Source organism: Carcharhinus amblyrhynchos, chromosome 1 (genome assembly GCF_965287045.1).
Source record: "Carcharhinus amblyrhynchos chromosome 1, sCarAmb.v2.hapA, whole genome shotgun sequence".
Taxonomy (NCBI): Eukaryota; Metazoa; Chordata; class Chondrichthyes; order Carcharhiniformes; family Carcharhinidae; genus Carcharhinus; species Carcharhinus amblyrhynchos.
In genome coordinates this window covers 81,952,520-81,969,384 of record NC_137324.1, presented here as the reverse complement: position 1 = coordinate 81,969,384, position 16,865 = coordinate 81,952,520, and the positions used below count along the sequence as shown (strand labels likewise).

The 16,865-nt window shown below is 41.5% G+C and overlaps 1 protein-coding gene across 4 annotated transcripts in view; it reads right to left on the bottom strand.

Annotated features, from left to right (window-relative positions):
- corin (corin, serine peptidase) overlaps window positions 1-16,510 on the bottom strand; it is a 224,597-nt gene extending 208,087 nt beyond the window's left edge. For 2 of the 4 annotated variants that reach the window (XM_080188007.1, XM_080188029.1), the window contains exons 1-2: window positions 16,399-16,510; window positions 13,566-13,710 (exon numbers count right to left, since the gene is read on the bottom strand). In XM_080188007.1, coding sequence (XP_080044133.1) covers window positions 13,566-13,710; window positions 16,399-16,467 — 214 coding nt within the window. In that variant the 5' untranslated portion in view covers window positions 16,468-16,510. Of the gene's footprint in view, window positions 1-13,565; window positions 13,711-14,138; window positions 14,336-16,398 lie in introns of those variants that run through there. The other 2 variants (XM_080188022.1, XM_080188015.1) reach the window with 2 other exon arrangements.
- Window positions 16,511-16,865: the final 355 nt, after the last annotated feature.

Below are 16,865 nucleotides of genomic sequence, written 5' to 3'. Positions count from 1 at the left end.
GAAAGGCTCACCCCACCTTCTTAACAACAATTAGAGTGGACAATAAATGCTGGCCTAGTCAGCGATATCCACATCCTGTAGACAAATAAATAAAACATCAAGGAGTGGGAGAGGTGACTCCAAAATGGTGGCGATCGGGTCATGTGGACCAATGTCAGACTAGCAGGAATGAACTTTAAAATGAATCTTGCTTCACTGAAAGGGAAACCAAAACTTGACCTGAATCTTTCAAGCAGTGCCCGCAGAGATTCTCCCAACCTGATGTTGCTGCATGTTTCTTCCAGGATCTTGTGATCCCACTTGTCAAAGACACAGCACAGCATCCCCAAGCCAATACCATTGGAGCAGATTAGAGTTGGGGAAAGAGAGGACATACCTCCTTTTATGGCACTAGCTTCCATATTCCAGTAAGTAAATGATGGGCCAGTCTTTTAATGAACATTGGTGAGTGAGTGAGTGGGTGGTGTTGGTAAGTAGATCATTGGTCAAATCAGGGGTAATGGAGTGGTCAGAGGAGTAGTCAGGTCAAGTTGCATGGATAGTCAGAGGATCGAGGATTAGTTGAGTCTGGTCGGTAGAGTAGTGGGATCTGTTGGGGGGGGCGGAGGCAATAGTTGGGTCAGGGGTTAGTTAGATGGTCAGGGGGTCTTTGTGTCCAATCAGGGAGGTAGTCGTGGTGGCGAGGGTGATTGACTAAGTGTATGGCAATGAGGGGATTTTCACAGTAACTTCATTGCAGTGTTATTGTAAACCTACTTGTGACTAATAAATAAACTTAAATTTAAAGGGGATGATTTTCCCAGGCCACTGTGCTGCACTAGCAGCACTGTGGGCTGGGAGACAACAGTGAAGACTGTGTAGCGGGCTTTCCGCTAGACACCATGATCTCCGTGTGTCTCTGGCTGCCAGGTTTTCAGTATTGTCAGTTCCGCACCAGAAATCGGCACACAGATGATAAAATAGGAGGTCGGCACTGGTCCGGAAACGTCCAAGAGGCCAATCGGGCCGGGGGGTGTCAGTGGGGCAGAGCTGCAAGGTCACAGGCTGGCCAGCGATCGAGCAGGATTAGGCCCCACCCCCAGATTTTTAAATGACATTCACACTATGGCGCTCTGTCATGCACAGAGTATGGGAGATTCATTTTGAAAATCCCATTGAAAAAAGCAGTAGGATTTACTTCCGTTTTTACACAAATTTGACACTTAGAATTCTTTTGTGAGAATCCCATTCAAAGTGCAGACAAGGTTTAAACTACCTAATATTTCCTGGGCAATGATCCAATGAAGTTCTGAAGGTCTGTTCAAAATCTCTGACAACAAATCAAAGTTGGAGACATTCGTGGGGGGTCTGGTGGAGCAGGAGAATTGACCAATTGAAATTGAAACTTCCCAGGAAATTTGCACACAGGTCCAGGTGTCAGGCTTTCCACAGGTTCCTGACCCACATCTTCCATCAGCACACTGGAAGATTTAGACTCTAGATAGTTGGGAATTTGAATGTTTGGTTATAAGTGACCTGAAGGAGAGGTTTTATTTGGGTATTGTGCTTAAGAAAATGAGATTGGAAGAAATTAAGTGATGGTGAGAGGTAAAAGGAAGTGATTTCAAATGGCCTCATCAGTGATTGAGACCTTGCGAACGGTGAAATCACAGAAATGAATTCAGTGCTGCTTTTTATATATTGTTTTGCATTAATAATGTAGTAAAATATACCAAAGCATTTCACAGCAGAATTACCAAACAAGATGTGACACTAAGCAAATAGGGAGACATAGGCAAGTGGCCAAAAGGTTGGTCAAAGTGGTAGGTTTTGAAATGTGTCTTGAAAGAGGAGAAAGGAACAGTGAGATTTAGTTGGAGAATTCCAAAGCTTTGGGTCCTATCAGTGGAATGCACAGCCACCAGTGGACAAGTGAAGAAAATTGGAGTGTGTGAAAGGCCAGAATTGGAAGAGTGCAGAAATTCTGGAGGCAGTTACAGAGATAGAATGAACCAGGGGCATTGAGACATCTAAAAATGAGGATAAGAATTTTAAAATTGAAGTTGCGGCGGGCAGGATGTCAATATATATATAGTGAGTCACATGTAATGGTTGACCATAGACTATTTTCCTTGTTCAACTGTATTCAAGACAATGTACAAAAGTGGTTTTTTGAGGAAATATCTCACCAACTTTTACAGATGCACCATACGAAACATCCTTTCTGGTTGTATTACAGCTTGGTATGGCTCTTGCTCTGACCAAGACCACAAAAAAACACAAATCATTGTGAATATAGCCCAGTCCATCATGTAAACCAACCTCCTAATCTATGGATTCAGTCTACACTTCTCTACCTCGGCAAAACAGCCAGCATAATCAAAGACACCACGCACCCCGGACATTCTCTGTTCCATCATCCTCCCTCGGAAAACAGTACAAATATTTGATATCACAAAACAACCAACTCAACAATAGCTTCTTCCCTGTTGTCATCAGACTTTTGAATGGACTTACCTTATATTAAGTTGATCTTTCTCTACACCCTAGCTATGACTGTAACACTACATTCTGCACTCTTTCCTTTCCTTCTCCCCTATGTACTCTATGGATGGTATAGCTTATCTGTATAGCCCACAAGAAACAATACTTTTCACTGCATACCAATACATGTGACAATAATAAATCAAGTGTTTTTGATTTCTTTCCTCCATTTTTGGTCTTGACCCTGAACTGTCTGTAATGTTGGTTATATAAATCCACATGTGAATAAAGGGAACTAAACATACATATACTGATTTACAGATGTACAGAAAGTTAACATAACGGAGCCAATCAGTGGAAGTGGAATAAAGATGTTCAATCTGGGTGCTCGCTGTTTCGCGCCTTCATTTATATCATGCAGCATTTTAAATTAAGTCAAAAGTATTTGTATTTTGTGGGAAATCTAAAATGCTGTTGCTTAGGAACAATCAAGGAGGAATCAGGCATGGAAAGGGTTGCATACAGACCTGGAAGAGGCATCTGGCAGAGTTTGGAGAGGGGGAGGCAAGTAACTATGGCAGCACAAATCCTCAAATTAAGGTTTAGATTGCAAGCATTTGAGTCCAGACTTGCACATGGCTTTATATTTACATCTGTTTTTCAAATATGAAATTGATATTGATCTAAGTACAATTAAATAAAGCCAATAGAATGTTGAACAACATCGCCAAAAGAGCAAAAAAGGATTTGTGACCAAACTGTAAAGAGTGACAAGACCGTCTAAAGTATGGCATATAATTCCAGTCTCATAAAGAAAGGAATGCATTTATAAGCACTTTACTTTGGAATTATGGTAGCACAATGATTAGCACCGCTGCCTCACAGCTCCAGAGACCTGGGTTCAATTCCGGCTTTGGGTGACTATCTATATGGAGTTTATACATTCGCCCCGTGTATGCGTGGGTTTCCTCCGGGGGCTCTGGTTTCCTCCCATAGTCCAAAGATGTGCAGGCTAGATGGATTAGCCATGGGAAATGCGTGGAATTACAAGGATAGGGTGGAGCCGAAGTCCTGGGTAAGATTCTCTGTCAGAGAGTCAGTGCAAACTCAACGGGCTGAATGGCCTCTTCTGCACTGTAAGGACACTGTGATTCTAAGAGAATAGCCATGGTTGCGATTTTTGAAAATATGAAAGCCAATTTTGCAAAGGAAGATCCCAAAACAACAATAAGGTAAATAGTCAGATAATGTGTTTTACTAATGATGATTGAGGGATAAATGCCTGCCTGGAGACCAGAGAGAATTCATATTATCACTTTATAATAATGCTATTGGATCTTTTTTCATCTACTGAAGGGAAAACGATGAGGTCTCAGTTTAATATACTTTCCAAAAGACAGTAATTCTGATATTGCAGTACTGAAGTAGTGTATCAGCCTGTGTTTGATTCTTTGGAGTACAACTTGGAATCACAACTCAATTACTTCTTTTGACCTCTCTCTGTAATCTCCTTCATTTCATACAAACCTTCTAGATCTTTGTACTCCACTTACTCTGATCTTTTCAGTATTCCAGATTTTAATCATTTTATCATTGGCAACATTGCCTTCAGCTTCTTGCTTCTCTTTCCTCCTTAGCCCCAAGCTCCAGAATATCCTCCCTACACATCTCTGCCTCTCGACTTTGCTTTCCTCCTTTAAGGCATTCTTTTAAAATCTACCTCTTTGACCAAGCTTTTGATCATATCTAATTCCTCTCACCTCAGCATCACATTGTTTGATAACACTCCCAGGCAGCTCCTTGGGATGTTTCATAACATTAGAGTGTTATGAAAATGTAAATTGCTGTTGTTAATACACCCCTTAAAACCTACCTCTTTGTTCAAGATCTTTTAAAGCACTTTGGGATGCTTTATTACTCTAAAGGAATTATATAAATGCAAGTTGTTGTTGCTGAGAGTATTATTACTGAGGCAAGATTAACACAAAGAAACATTGAAACACTGAAGAACCATGAGAGTGGATAACTAGTATCAAAGGTCTGAGTTATGAGGTTAGACTGGGTTGTAAGAGAGACATCAAAGAGATTGTTTTATAGTCTATAAAAATAGTTTTTAAGGCAATGAAAAATGTAAATCTGGAATATCATTTTGAATTAAATTACAATAATATGACAAGTGGGCGCTGTTTCAAACTACTGGAAGATAAATTCAGGACTAATATCAGGAAATTCTTCATTTTTATGTCTGCCTTCATTGAGGGAAGGCTCCCATGATACAAAAAAGGAGGTAGACAAAGAACGGTTAACAACAGGCCAGTTAGCTTAAATTTTGCACTAGGGAAAATGCTGGAAGCTATCATCAAGGAAAAAAATAGCAAGATATCTGGATATAAATTGTTCCATGGGGAAGACACAGCATGGGTTCATGAAGGGCAGGTCATGTTTGGCTAATTTGGCAGAATTCTTTGAGAACATTATGCAGTGCATGGTGGACAATGGGGAACTTGTGGATTTGGGGTATCTGGATATCCAAAAGGCATTTGACAAGGTGATGCACCAAAGGCTGCTGCATAAGATAAAGGTGCATGGTGTTACAGGTACTGTATTAGATGTATTAACAGAAAGCAAAGAGTGGGGGTAAATGGGTGTTTTTCTGATTGGCAATTAGTGACTAGTGGTGTGCCTCAGGGATCACTGTTGGGACCGCAATTGTTTAAAATTTGCATAGATGATTTGGAGTTGGGGACCAGGTGTAGACTGTCAAAATGCACAAATGACACTAAGATGGGTAGTAGAGCAAAGTGTGTAGAGGACATAGATTATCTATATCCCTTTGCAGATTTTCAAAGTGAGTGGGCAAGGGTCTGGCAGATCGAGTACAGTGTTGTTAAATGTGAGGTCATTCATTTTGGTAGGAATAACAGCAAAATGGACTATTATTTAAATGGTAAAAAATTGCAGCATGCTGCTGGGCAGAGGGACCTGGTTGTCCTTGTGCATGAATCACAAGAAGTTGGTTTGCAGGTGCAACAGGTAATTGCTGTCAGACCTGCTGAAACTTTCCAACATTTTCTGTTTTTGTTTCTTCATTGCTAGAGGGTTGGATTTTAAAAACAGGAAGGTTATGTTGCAGCTGTATAAGATGCTGATGAGGCCACACCTGGAGTACAGTGTACAGTTTTAGTCTCCTTCCTTGAGAAAGAATATACTAGTCTGGAGGGGTTGCAGAGGAGATTCACCAGGTTGATTCTGGAGTTGAGGGGGTTGTCTCATGAAGACAGACTGAGTAGACACTCATTGGAATTCAGAAGAATGAGGGGAGATCTTATAGAAACAAAAGATTATGAAGGGAATAGATAAGATAAAAGCAGAGAGGTTGTTTCCACTAGCAAGTAAAACTAAAATTAGGGGGCATGGCCTCAAAATAAAGAAGAGCAGATTTAGTACTGAGTTGAGGAGAAACCTCTTCACACAAAGGGTTGTGAATCTGTGGAATTCCCTGCCCAGTGAAGCAGTTGGGGCTACCTCATTGAATGTTTTTAAGGAAAGAATAGATAAATGTTTGAACAGTAAAAGAATTAAGGGTTATGGTGAGCAGGTGGGTAAGTGGAGCTGATGTACAATCCAAATATACTTAATTATTAAAGACCTTATTTTAAGACATGCAAAATTCACATTAAAATCATACTGGTGTTAATTAAAGGGGACATTTCATTTTCAAATGATGTTGAATGGCAGAGCAGTCTCGAGGGGCCAGATGGCCTACTCCTGCTTCTAGTTCTTATGTTCTTAGGTTCTTATGTTAAAAAATTATCTACATTTCCCAGAATCATGCAGTTGATCATAATCGGTGGGGAAAAGTTTTGTGTTGTGGGAGCAATCACCCATTATTACATCTATGCTTGCTGACCTACAATGGCTCCCAATAAAGCAACATCTTAATATTAAAATTCTCCTTCTTGTTAATAAAATTTTTGCCACCCACCGCCCCCCCCCACCCACTCCTAGCCCCCAATTTCATCTTCCCACACCCATCTGAGATATCTGTACTCCACCAATTCTGACCTCTTACACACCCCCAATTTTAATCATTCAAGCATCAATTAATAACTTCGAGGTGACTTTTCCTTTAAGTATCCAGTTGCAGAGTAAGGGTCACATGAAAACTAATTGGGGAGTAAGGTGGGGGGGTTCACCCTGGTGAGCTCCAGTCTCTATTCCAGAACCTTTTCAGAAACTGACTGGCAGCCATGAGCTTCAAGCATCTGTATAGATGCCTCTGCATTTTTATGTTAATAAATGCTGTCGTCGTTATTTACTTAACTGGTGAACACGAACTTTTACAGGTAAAAGCAAAATACTATGGGTGCTGGAATCTGAAACAAAAACAGAAAACGTTGGAAGTCTCAGCAGATCTGACAGCATCGGTGGAGAGAGAATGGTGGTTACTAGATCATGAGAGATCGGATGAGTATGTGTTGAAGAGTGGGGGTGAATGCGTGTGTGGGAGGGGGTGAATGTGTGCGTGGGAGAAAGGGAGTGACTTTGCATGAGAAAGGGGGTGACTTTGTGCGAGGGGGGCAAGAGAGAGAGGGGTGAGGGTGTGGGTGTAAGAGGGGATGGTGGTGCAGGTGCAAAAAAGGAAGGGGATGGGGGTGTGGGTGCAAGAGAGAGAGGGGGGTATGAGAGAGAGAGACAGAGAGAGAGAGAGAGAGAGAGAGAGAGAGAGAGAGACAGAGAGAGAGAGAGACAGAGAGAGAGAGAGACAGAGAGAGAGAGAGACAGAGAGAGAGACAGAGAGAGACAGAGAGAGACAGAGAGAGAGACAGAGAGAGAGACAGAGAGACAGAGAGAGACAGAGAGAGAGAGAGAGAGACAGAGAGAGAGAGAGAGAGAGACAGAGACAGAGAGAGAGAGAGAGAGAGACAGAGAGAGAGAGAGAGAGAGAGACAGAGAGAGAGAGAGAGAGAGAGAGAGAGAGAGAGACAGAGAGGGGCTGTCCAATACGAGTATCAATTTTCCAGCATAACGCCTCCCACTAAAAATGACAAGAAGAAAACTTGTTTGATTACCCACTCCGAAAGACTTCCACTGATTATTGTTGAGGACAAGGGTGCTTTAGCAGGATTGTGAGAGGGTCATGTAGCTGGTGAATGTGTTTGTGACTCTTCTAATTTTCTAATACATGCATAGATATAGCTAGAAAAAAAACTTGCTTACATTTGATTTCTGTGTTTGCACCTACTAAAAGGACAAAAATAAACAGGGTGACTTTATGAGAATGTTTCCCCGATGGACTTGGGAGGTCACTAGGTGTTCTGTGGTTCAGAAGGTTTGGCAAAGCCACTCTAGTACATTAATCAACATAAAGAATAAGTAAGTATTTGCAGAACTGAAAATCATCCTTATAGTAAATGCCAGCAATAAAAATTAATTCATGACAAACAAATGGAATTACTATAAACAGATAACATGAAACATCTACAGAATTAGTAAAGTAGACTCTTCTGAAGTTATCGTGAAACATAATTTTGACATAAGTGTCATGTACTGTTAAAATGATCATTTTTATTTGAAAAATGTTCAAAAGTTCTTGCCTCATAGAGTTTGCCTTTTCAAAAAAGACAATACCTTTAAGTGATTGCCTGCAGTTTTCTCCTTAGCATCTTAGCTTTCTTTGAGGAGATAACTAAGTGTGTGGACGAAGGTAGAGCAGTTGATGTGGTATACGTGGATTTTAATAAGGCGTTTGATAAGGTTCCCCATGGGATTGGTTTAGGTTAGTGGGTCATTGTTGTTGTTTTTTTTTAACTGGTCGGCGCAACATCGTGGGCCGAAGGGCCTGTTCTGCGCTGTAATGTTCTATGTTCTATGTTCTATGGTAGGCTCATGAAGAAGATAAGGAGGTGTGGGATAGAAGGAAATTTGGCCAATTGGATAAGTAACTGGCTGTATCATAGAAGACAGAGTGGTGGTGGAGGGAAAAATATTCAGACCGGAGGCCAGTTACCAGCGGTGTACCACAGGGATCAGTGCTGGGTCCTCTGCTATTTGTGATTTTTATCAATGACTTGGAAGAAGGGGCTGAAGGGTGGGTTAGTAAATTTGCTGACGACACCAAGATTGGTGGAGTAGTGGGTGAGGTCGACGGCTCTTGCAGACTGCAAAGAGACATTGATCGGATGCAGAGCTGGGCCAAAAAGTGGCAGATGGAGTTTAACCCTGATAAGTGCGAGGTGATTCATTTTGGTAGGACAAATTTGAATGCAGATTACAGAGTCAATGGCAGAGTCCTAAGGAATGTGGAGGAACAGAGAGATCTTGGGGCTCATATCCACAGATCTCTGAAGTGCCACTCAAGTGGATAGAGCCACGAAGAGGGATTATAGTGTGTTAGCGTTTATTAACAGGGGTTTGAGTTTAAGAGCCGTGGGGTTATGCTGCAACTATATCAGACATTGGTGAGACCACATTTGGAATATTGTGTTCAGTTCTGGTCACCTTACTATAAGAAGAATGTGGAAGCATTGAAGAGAGTGTGGAGGAGATTTACCAGGATGCTGCCTGGTTTGGAGGGTAGGTCTTATGAGGAAAGGTTGAGGGAGCTGGGGCTTTTCTCTTTGGAGTGGAGGAGGTCGAGAGGTGACTTAGTAGAGGTTTATAAGATGATGAGAGGGATTGATAGAGTGGACGTGCAGAGACTATTTCCTCGGGTGAATGTAGCTGTTACTAGGGGGCATAACTGTAAGGTTCATGGTGGGAGATATAGGAGCAATGTCCGAGGTAGATTTTCACTCAGAGTGGTTGGGGTGTGGAATAGACTGCCTGCTGTGATACTGGAGTCGGATACTTTAGGAACTTTCAAGCGGTTATTGAATAGGCACATGGAGCACTCCAGAATTATAGGGAGGGGATAGCTTGATCTTGGATTTGGACATAGCTCGGCACAATATTGAGGGCCAAAGGGACTGTACTGTGCTGTAATGTTCTATGTTTCTATGTTTCTTTATCATGAATGAAAGTACATCAGCATATCATGGAAACTGCCTTTTACTTATGGGGTTAATTTTCTGCATCTCAACTGCTGATGGCCAGAAGTTTGGGCTTGCCCTTCCCCATGATGTTGATATCCCTGTTATGATAACATTTGCAATGTGTGCTATAAGCAAGTGAAGCTACGTACTGGCGGTGCAAATGCATGAAGTTCTCGTTCATATTCTCAAGTCTTATTGACCACAGTTCATGAAGCACAAATTTTGGACCCATGACTTCAAACATTTGCATGCACGCAAGTACCAGGAAATATTTCTGGCAGTAAATTAGAAGTAAATGTAAGTTTGATATAGCATACCCATGGCTATACAAAAAAAAAATTGCATCCAGAACAATAGAAAGCAAATAAAGAAATTGTTTTGACAACACATATCGCTCTCTGATTACAGCCATGTAGTATCTATGATGCCAGATGGATGATCCATCTCTCGGCATCCTCCAGAGGTCCCCAGCATCAAAGATACCAGTCTTCAGCCAATTCATTCCATGTGGCATCAAGAAACAGCTGAAAACATTGGATACTGCACAGAATATGGACCCTGAAAATTTGTGCTCCAGAACTGGCCATGCTCCTGTTTCAGTACAGTGACACAATTGGTATCTATATGTTGTGGTTGTTGGAGGTCAAGCAATTCACTCCTTGGACATCACTGTAGGAGTTCTTCAGTCAAGGTCCAATGATCTTCGGATGCTTCATCAATGACCTTCCCCCCATCGTATGGTCAGAAGAGGGAATATTTGCTAACGATTGCATAATGTTTAGCACCACTTGCGACTCCTCAGATACTGAAGCAGTCGGTGTCCTTATTCGGCAAGACCTGGACAATATTCAGGCTTGGACTGGCAAGTGGCAAGTAATATTCCCAACACACAATGACCACCTCCAACAAGAAAGAATCTAACCAACTCCCTTGATATTCAGTGGCATTATGGTCGCTGAAACCTCATCATCAACCTCTTGGGGGTTACCATTGACCAGAAACTTAACTGTACTGGACAAATAAATACTGTAGCTACAAAGCAGGTCAGAGACTGGGATTTCTGCTGAGAATAACTTGTCTCGTAGCTCCCCAAAGCCTGTTCACTACCTACAAGGCACAAATCAGGATTATAATGGAATGCTCTCCTCTTTTCTGGATGAGTACAGCTCCAACAGCATTCAAGAAACTTGATACCCAGGACAAATGAGCCCACTTGATTGGCACTCCACCCACTACTCCTGACACAAGTAGTAAGGTATACCATCTGCAAGATGCACTGCAGGAACTTATCAAGGCTGCTTCAACAGCACCTTCCAAACCTGCAACCTCTACCACCAAGAAGGACTAGGGCTGCAGATGCATGATTACACCACCACCTGCAAGCTCCCCTCCAAGTCACACACCATCCTGACTTGGAACTATAATTGCTGCTCTTTCACTGTCTCAGGGTCAAAGTCCTGGAACTCCCTCCCTTTCAGTTCTGTGGTTGTTTCTACAACACATGAGCCTCAGTGGTTCAAAAAGGCAGCTCAACACCATCCCTCTCAAGGGTAATAACAGATGGGCGATAAATGCTGCCCAAACCAAAGATGCCCAAATCCCATAAATTTTTTTTTAAAATGCAAAATGATAAAGTTCTGAAGTGGTGAATGCATGGAACTCAAAAATGATGAATGTCTGTGTTTCTGATGCAGTTGACAATAAAATGCAATCATTTCAGTTTAATAAAGTGGCTAAATGAATGAGGTAAAATACTGTTTAACAATAGACTTAAGTACTTATTATCTTGAACATAAAGTTATGCATTTTGTGATTGTACTAATTCAAAGCTATTATACTAAATTATTTAAATAGTGAACATTTATCAATATAGAATCTAAAGTGACCATAAAATATTGCAATCTTGGCTTAAGAAAACTTCCTAATAACAAACTTGTTCAGAAATTTGGTAGTTGACACTTTGATTCACTCATGTTCAACACATTTCATGGAAATAAACAGTACATCATGCATGTACACACCAGTGGTACCTTAATTCTGGAATTTTTCGACAAAATTTTTAAAGTTTTATCACAAATAAACCTGTTGGACTTTAACCTGGTGTTGTGGGACCTCTTACTGTGTCCATCCCAGTCCAACACTGGCATCTGTACATCACAACTTTTATTCAGAAGTGGAAGATGGTTACCATATTAAGATAAGAAAACTGAGATATTGTGTTATTAATACGGGATTCTACAAGACAGCTATGTTTTAAGATGCCTCCATTAACTCAAGGTGAAACAGAATGTTCTGAATGCTGGAAACTTCAGCCTGGAGCCAGGCTCATGTGATCTGGTCGCCATGAAAAAAAAACCCAAACTGACACCAATTCAAAATTTTAGTGACATTTTTTGCATTTTGACACAGAAAAGGGACAGCTGCTTTTGGATACAGAGACAGCAAGATGGAGAGACAATGCAGCTACAATGAAGAACAGGGAAACATTGTTTTTGTATTAGCAACCAAGCAGGAGGCTGCTAGAGCTGGTTCTGTTTGAAAGAGGGTGGAGCAAATGGGCTTCTGGAGATTTAAGGCTGAGGTGGTCTTATGGAAATTGGATTGGAGAGTGGATTGTCTTTCAAAGGACGCTGGAAATTACAGTTTGGAGTAACAGGAAGAAGCAAGCCTGCTGAAAAGCTGAGAATAACGAGGGACTTATTCTTCTCATGCTATATTTCTACCAGAAGTCTGATGCACAGCAAAAAGGAGTTGTAAGATATATCCTGAGTACATCAGTTAGTTCAGTTAAAAGTAGTTTTCCTTTATTTCAATAAGTTAGTGCCTATTAAGTAATGTTTGATTTATGCTGATTGTAGTTTGTTTGTTACAATAAAGTCCGAACATGTAAATCTTGTCCTTTGACTTATTTTCACTGGTCGCTGAACATTAAGTTAATTTTCCTATTTGAAAACATATTCCTGAAACTATATATTTAAATCCCAGAACTTAAATATTTCTGACTTTCAACAGCAGTTATTGTGTTTTACATTTATGATGTTGCAAAGTTACATATCATTATAACTTGGGGTGACAAGGTGCACAGTGGTTCGCACTGCTGCCTCACAGCACCAGGGACCTGGGTTCAATTCTAGCCTTGGGTGACTCTCCATATGAAGTTTGTATGTTCTACCCATGTCTGCATGGGTTTGCTCTGGATGCTCCAGTTTCCTCCCACAATCCAAAAATGTGCAGGTTAGGTGGATTGGCCATGATAAACTTCCCCTTTGTATCAGGAAGATAAATATACGGAAATAGGGATGGATGGATTTGTTGTTGGTGCAGACTTGATGGACTGAATGGCCTCCTTCTGTACGATAGGAATTCTATGATTCTAACCTGCTCTCCTTAATGATCTATGCAGTCCACTCTGAGATACATTAGCAGACATTTTTCAGCAATGTAAACATTGAGAATCAAGGAAGAAATATATATAACATTATAAAACATAGCAAATGGGAAGGATGCAATACAGATTCTTTTGTTTGTTGGTTTGGGAATAAAGACATCAAGAAAGCCCTGGACACGTGGCAGCTCAAATCAAACACAGTTTATTTTGTTCACCTTCCTTTATTTCACTATTTGTGGGGTTTGGTTCATCGAAGTCTCACTTTGCGGCTTGAAGAATTAAAACAGATTTCTCACAGACCCGCCAAGGCTGCCCCACAGTAACGACAGGTTCAACAAACCCTCCAGTAAGTCTGCATGTTACCTTCCTGGATTAAACACCAACGAGTATATAAGTTTGGATAGGAATAGTACTGTATTGTCCACATAAAGCAATGGCATTGGGACCACGATTAATTAGAATTTATGGACTCATGGACATTGAAACACATATCTAAACATCAAAACTAAAGCAAATAACTCGCTGTAATTGAGTTTCCTAATTTACTAATTCATCTTTTTCATCATTATATCGCGTTGATTGCGGACTGGAAACCACACCAAGGATATACGCATGCTTTACATTCTCACATGCACATAGACACTATACATAGTCACCGGCAAATATTGAAAGCACCTTACCTACAAACGCCAAAAGGATTACCAGCACACAGATGAAAGCGCAGACACATGGAATAAGTATTAACGGTAGGAGGCGGAGGTGCCTGACTGATCCCAGCTTCTGAGGACAAGCATCCCCCATGTTGTCTTCATCTGTGCCCAACACCTGCTCCAGTTAGAAAGAGTAAAGGCATTAGTAAATTCAACAAGCTGCAAGTTCAGAAACATCCAGCTCAAAAGAAACTCAAGCACTGCTGATATTCCGTGCGTTTTGGCTTCAACTGCACAATGGTCAGTGAGCCACAATTATAAAGTGATGTTCCAGTCAGTATTAGTGTAAAACAAGCAAAAAAAAGGGTTTTAATCATTTGAACTGGCAAATGATTAGTAATTATAATGAAGATACACGGGACGGGAAAAGATCTGTGTAGTTGAAACATCGACAATACAAGACCCAGTTAGAGATTAGTTAGACAGCAGAATGATCTGATTTTCACGGTGTCAGTAAAATGTGGATGAAAGAGCCAGTTTTTAAATTCTGCGCTGCTCTCTTCCAGTTGTATCACATTGTCTCCTCATGTCCCCTGTCTCTACCTTCCTCTCTCCAGCTGCTGGGAGCACACACCAATCATTCCAGGAACTTCTCCGGTAGTTAAACCGATCACATTAAAGCTCAGGATGCTTCTTCAAGCGAGCAAGACATCATTGAACTGCTAACGACCTACGCGAACGGAAGATCTGATAAAGCGACATTAGTTTTTCAGTCCCCAGTGAGAATGATCTGTTTCGCCTCAATTCCGAAGTAGGACTCTCACTCCCAGCCAGCGCCACCAGCAGAGCAGCCAGCTGGAGCACCCCGCATGGTCCTAATGCCGGAGGCAAACTATCCAAATCTCAATGAAAACCATCCAGCTCTTATGGTCAGCAGAATGGAACCTGGTTTCAGAAATTAAACCTCGCTTCGCCATTAAATAGAAAACCACGCGCTCCTTAGTTCATGTTGTACACCGAATGATGTGATCTGGATCACGTATCTTTTTAACATTCACCCACAGAGATTATAGATGCGAACTTGTCAAGATGCCCACTTTAAAGGCACACACACAAATATTCACTAATGTGGCAAAATCTTTTGATCAGGGACATATGGCAAGAATGTTTTGCCGAAATCTGGCGTTAATTCTTCGCTATCTCCAAGTTTCCCCCTCCAAGCCTCACACCCGCTTGACCTAATTAGAAACATATCTTTCACTGTCACTCTGCCAAAATCCTGGAGTTCCTTCCCTAACTGCACTGAGAATGTGCCTACACCACATGGGCTGCAGCGGTTGCAAATTAGAGATGGATAATAAATTCTGATCTTACCAGCAGCCCCGGAATGAATTTAAAATGTCAAATTACTGACTGCCTGTTTAATAGCAGCGCTTCCTGCCTTCAGGTTGTCTACAGCAGCAGATTGTCAGGAATTTAACATGGAGCGCAAATTGCGTTACTTTCTTATATTTGAACCATGGTCTTTTACGGTCAGACATTGGGGCAAGCGCTCGGCTGGAGAAGCCTAGTGGGACACCTCATGGTCAAAGAGGCAGTGTGCAGGGGCAGCTGGAATACCAGGCTGCCAGTGCCACACAACTCCAGGAAGGTCCAACATTTCTCACCACTGGGCGAATAGAATGTAACATTTACGGATGAACGCGCGGGACAGAGGGAAAAAAATAACAGGAAGTTTGGTTGAAAAACTCCCGAGAAAGTTTATTTCAAACATAGATGGAAGAAATAATTCTGACGCACACTGTTTCCTTCGGACAGAAGTACACGGGATCATAGTGGTGTTGGTTGAATAAGACACAGTGGAAAAGAGCTTTCAGAGAATGTGCCAACTTCTACTCCTCAAGTCCCGAATACTCTGGAGATCGAGCTAAATTTACATCTTAAAGAGGCAAAGTTTGCACAAAAATAAAGATAACTCGGACAAAATAGGAATTCAGAGAGTAGACTATCACATCAGGTCTTGTTTTTAAAACTTGAAACTTATAGTGGGACTCAAACAGTCACAGTAGAAAGTCCAATACTGATGCCGACGTTAAATCTTTTGCCAAGTACTGCATCCAACCATACAGAACACGGGACAGAGCAAGTTTTGGTGTTTTAAATGCGGGTTGATGCTGTTCATTCCACTGTCTGATGTAAATTCAGATACATAAACATACAAAATAAAAGTCGAGTTGTTCGTCACATTTTAAACCACATTTTGGTCTACTTACATTCCTCCCAACGAGCCGAGAGCCCAATAATCCTGGATGTTGGTCTGAAAGTGTAAGGCAAAGCCGCAGCACCACCTGTTAACAAGGCTGAACAATTGCTAACCAGAGGAATACACTCATTCACAATGAACCGCCTTATCCAACCCCAACAAACTTTCACTTGGTCCACTTGAAGATTTTCTGGACCTAACGTTACATTTTACAGAGTTTAAAATGTGTATCTGAATCTAACGCGCCAGTTTGGCCAAAATCATTGAACTTGCATGTACAATTTATATCTGATTCTCGGTTACAGTTCCTCCCCAATCTAAGTGTTTAATAAACGTTGCGCCTCCCGATCGAGCAAAAGCTAAGGCTGCTGGCACTATTCACTTTATTTCAACAAACAACAAACCATTAAAACTCAACTGAAGAAAGTTAAGCCGTTTCATTCTCTGCCAATTCAACAAGCCTACTAATTCCCAGTTACTGTTGAATTGCGGTGGAACCAACTGACATTTTAGCAAAGTAAAGCAGACACACAGAAACCCAGGGCAAAGTAGCTCAGCATTGTGCCTGGTGCTTGCTGTGCCCCTGGGTTTGTCCCTTACCCTGGTGGTGCTGACTTGTTGGTACTGCTCCTCAGGCTTGAGTGCAGAGCGTTGTTGCGCTGACAGCATTGTAAGATAGGCTGTATCCTGCGATCACAGGTTCCCTCTCCTCATTAGACTGCTTGAGAAGTCTCACTTGTACTCGATTTCAATAGGCTCACGCTGAGCTCACACAATACTCGACATTTCGGGACGTAAAAAGAAAACGAAACCCCTCCCGCGACCTTCCTTTGGCAGCGCCTTAAAGCAACACTGCACTGGAAAAGGCTGAACAATAGTCAGTGCAATACAGGTACCCTTCAGAGTAACATGGTCTGTCAGATCAGATTGAAATGCCTGCCACAATTACATATAGGTTTTTTTCAATATTGTTTACTTTAACAAAAAGCAAAAGACGGGAAATGTTTCTAGAATCCGGAGCTATGATGAAATTGAGAACAGCTTCTTTCGTTTGACAACTGAATACA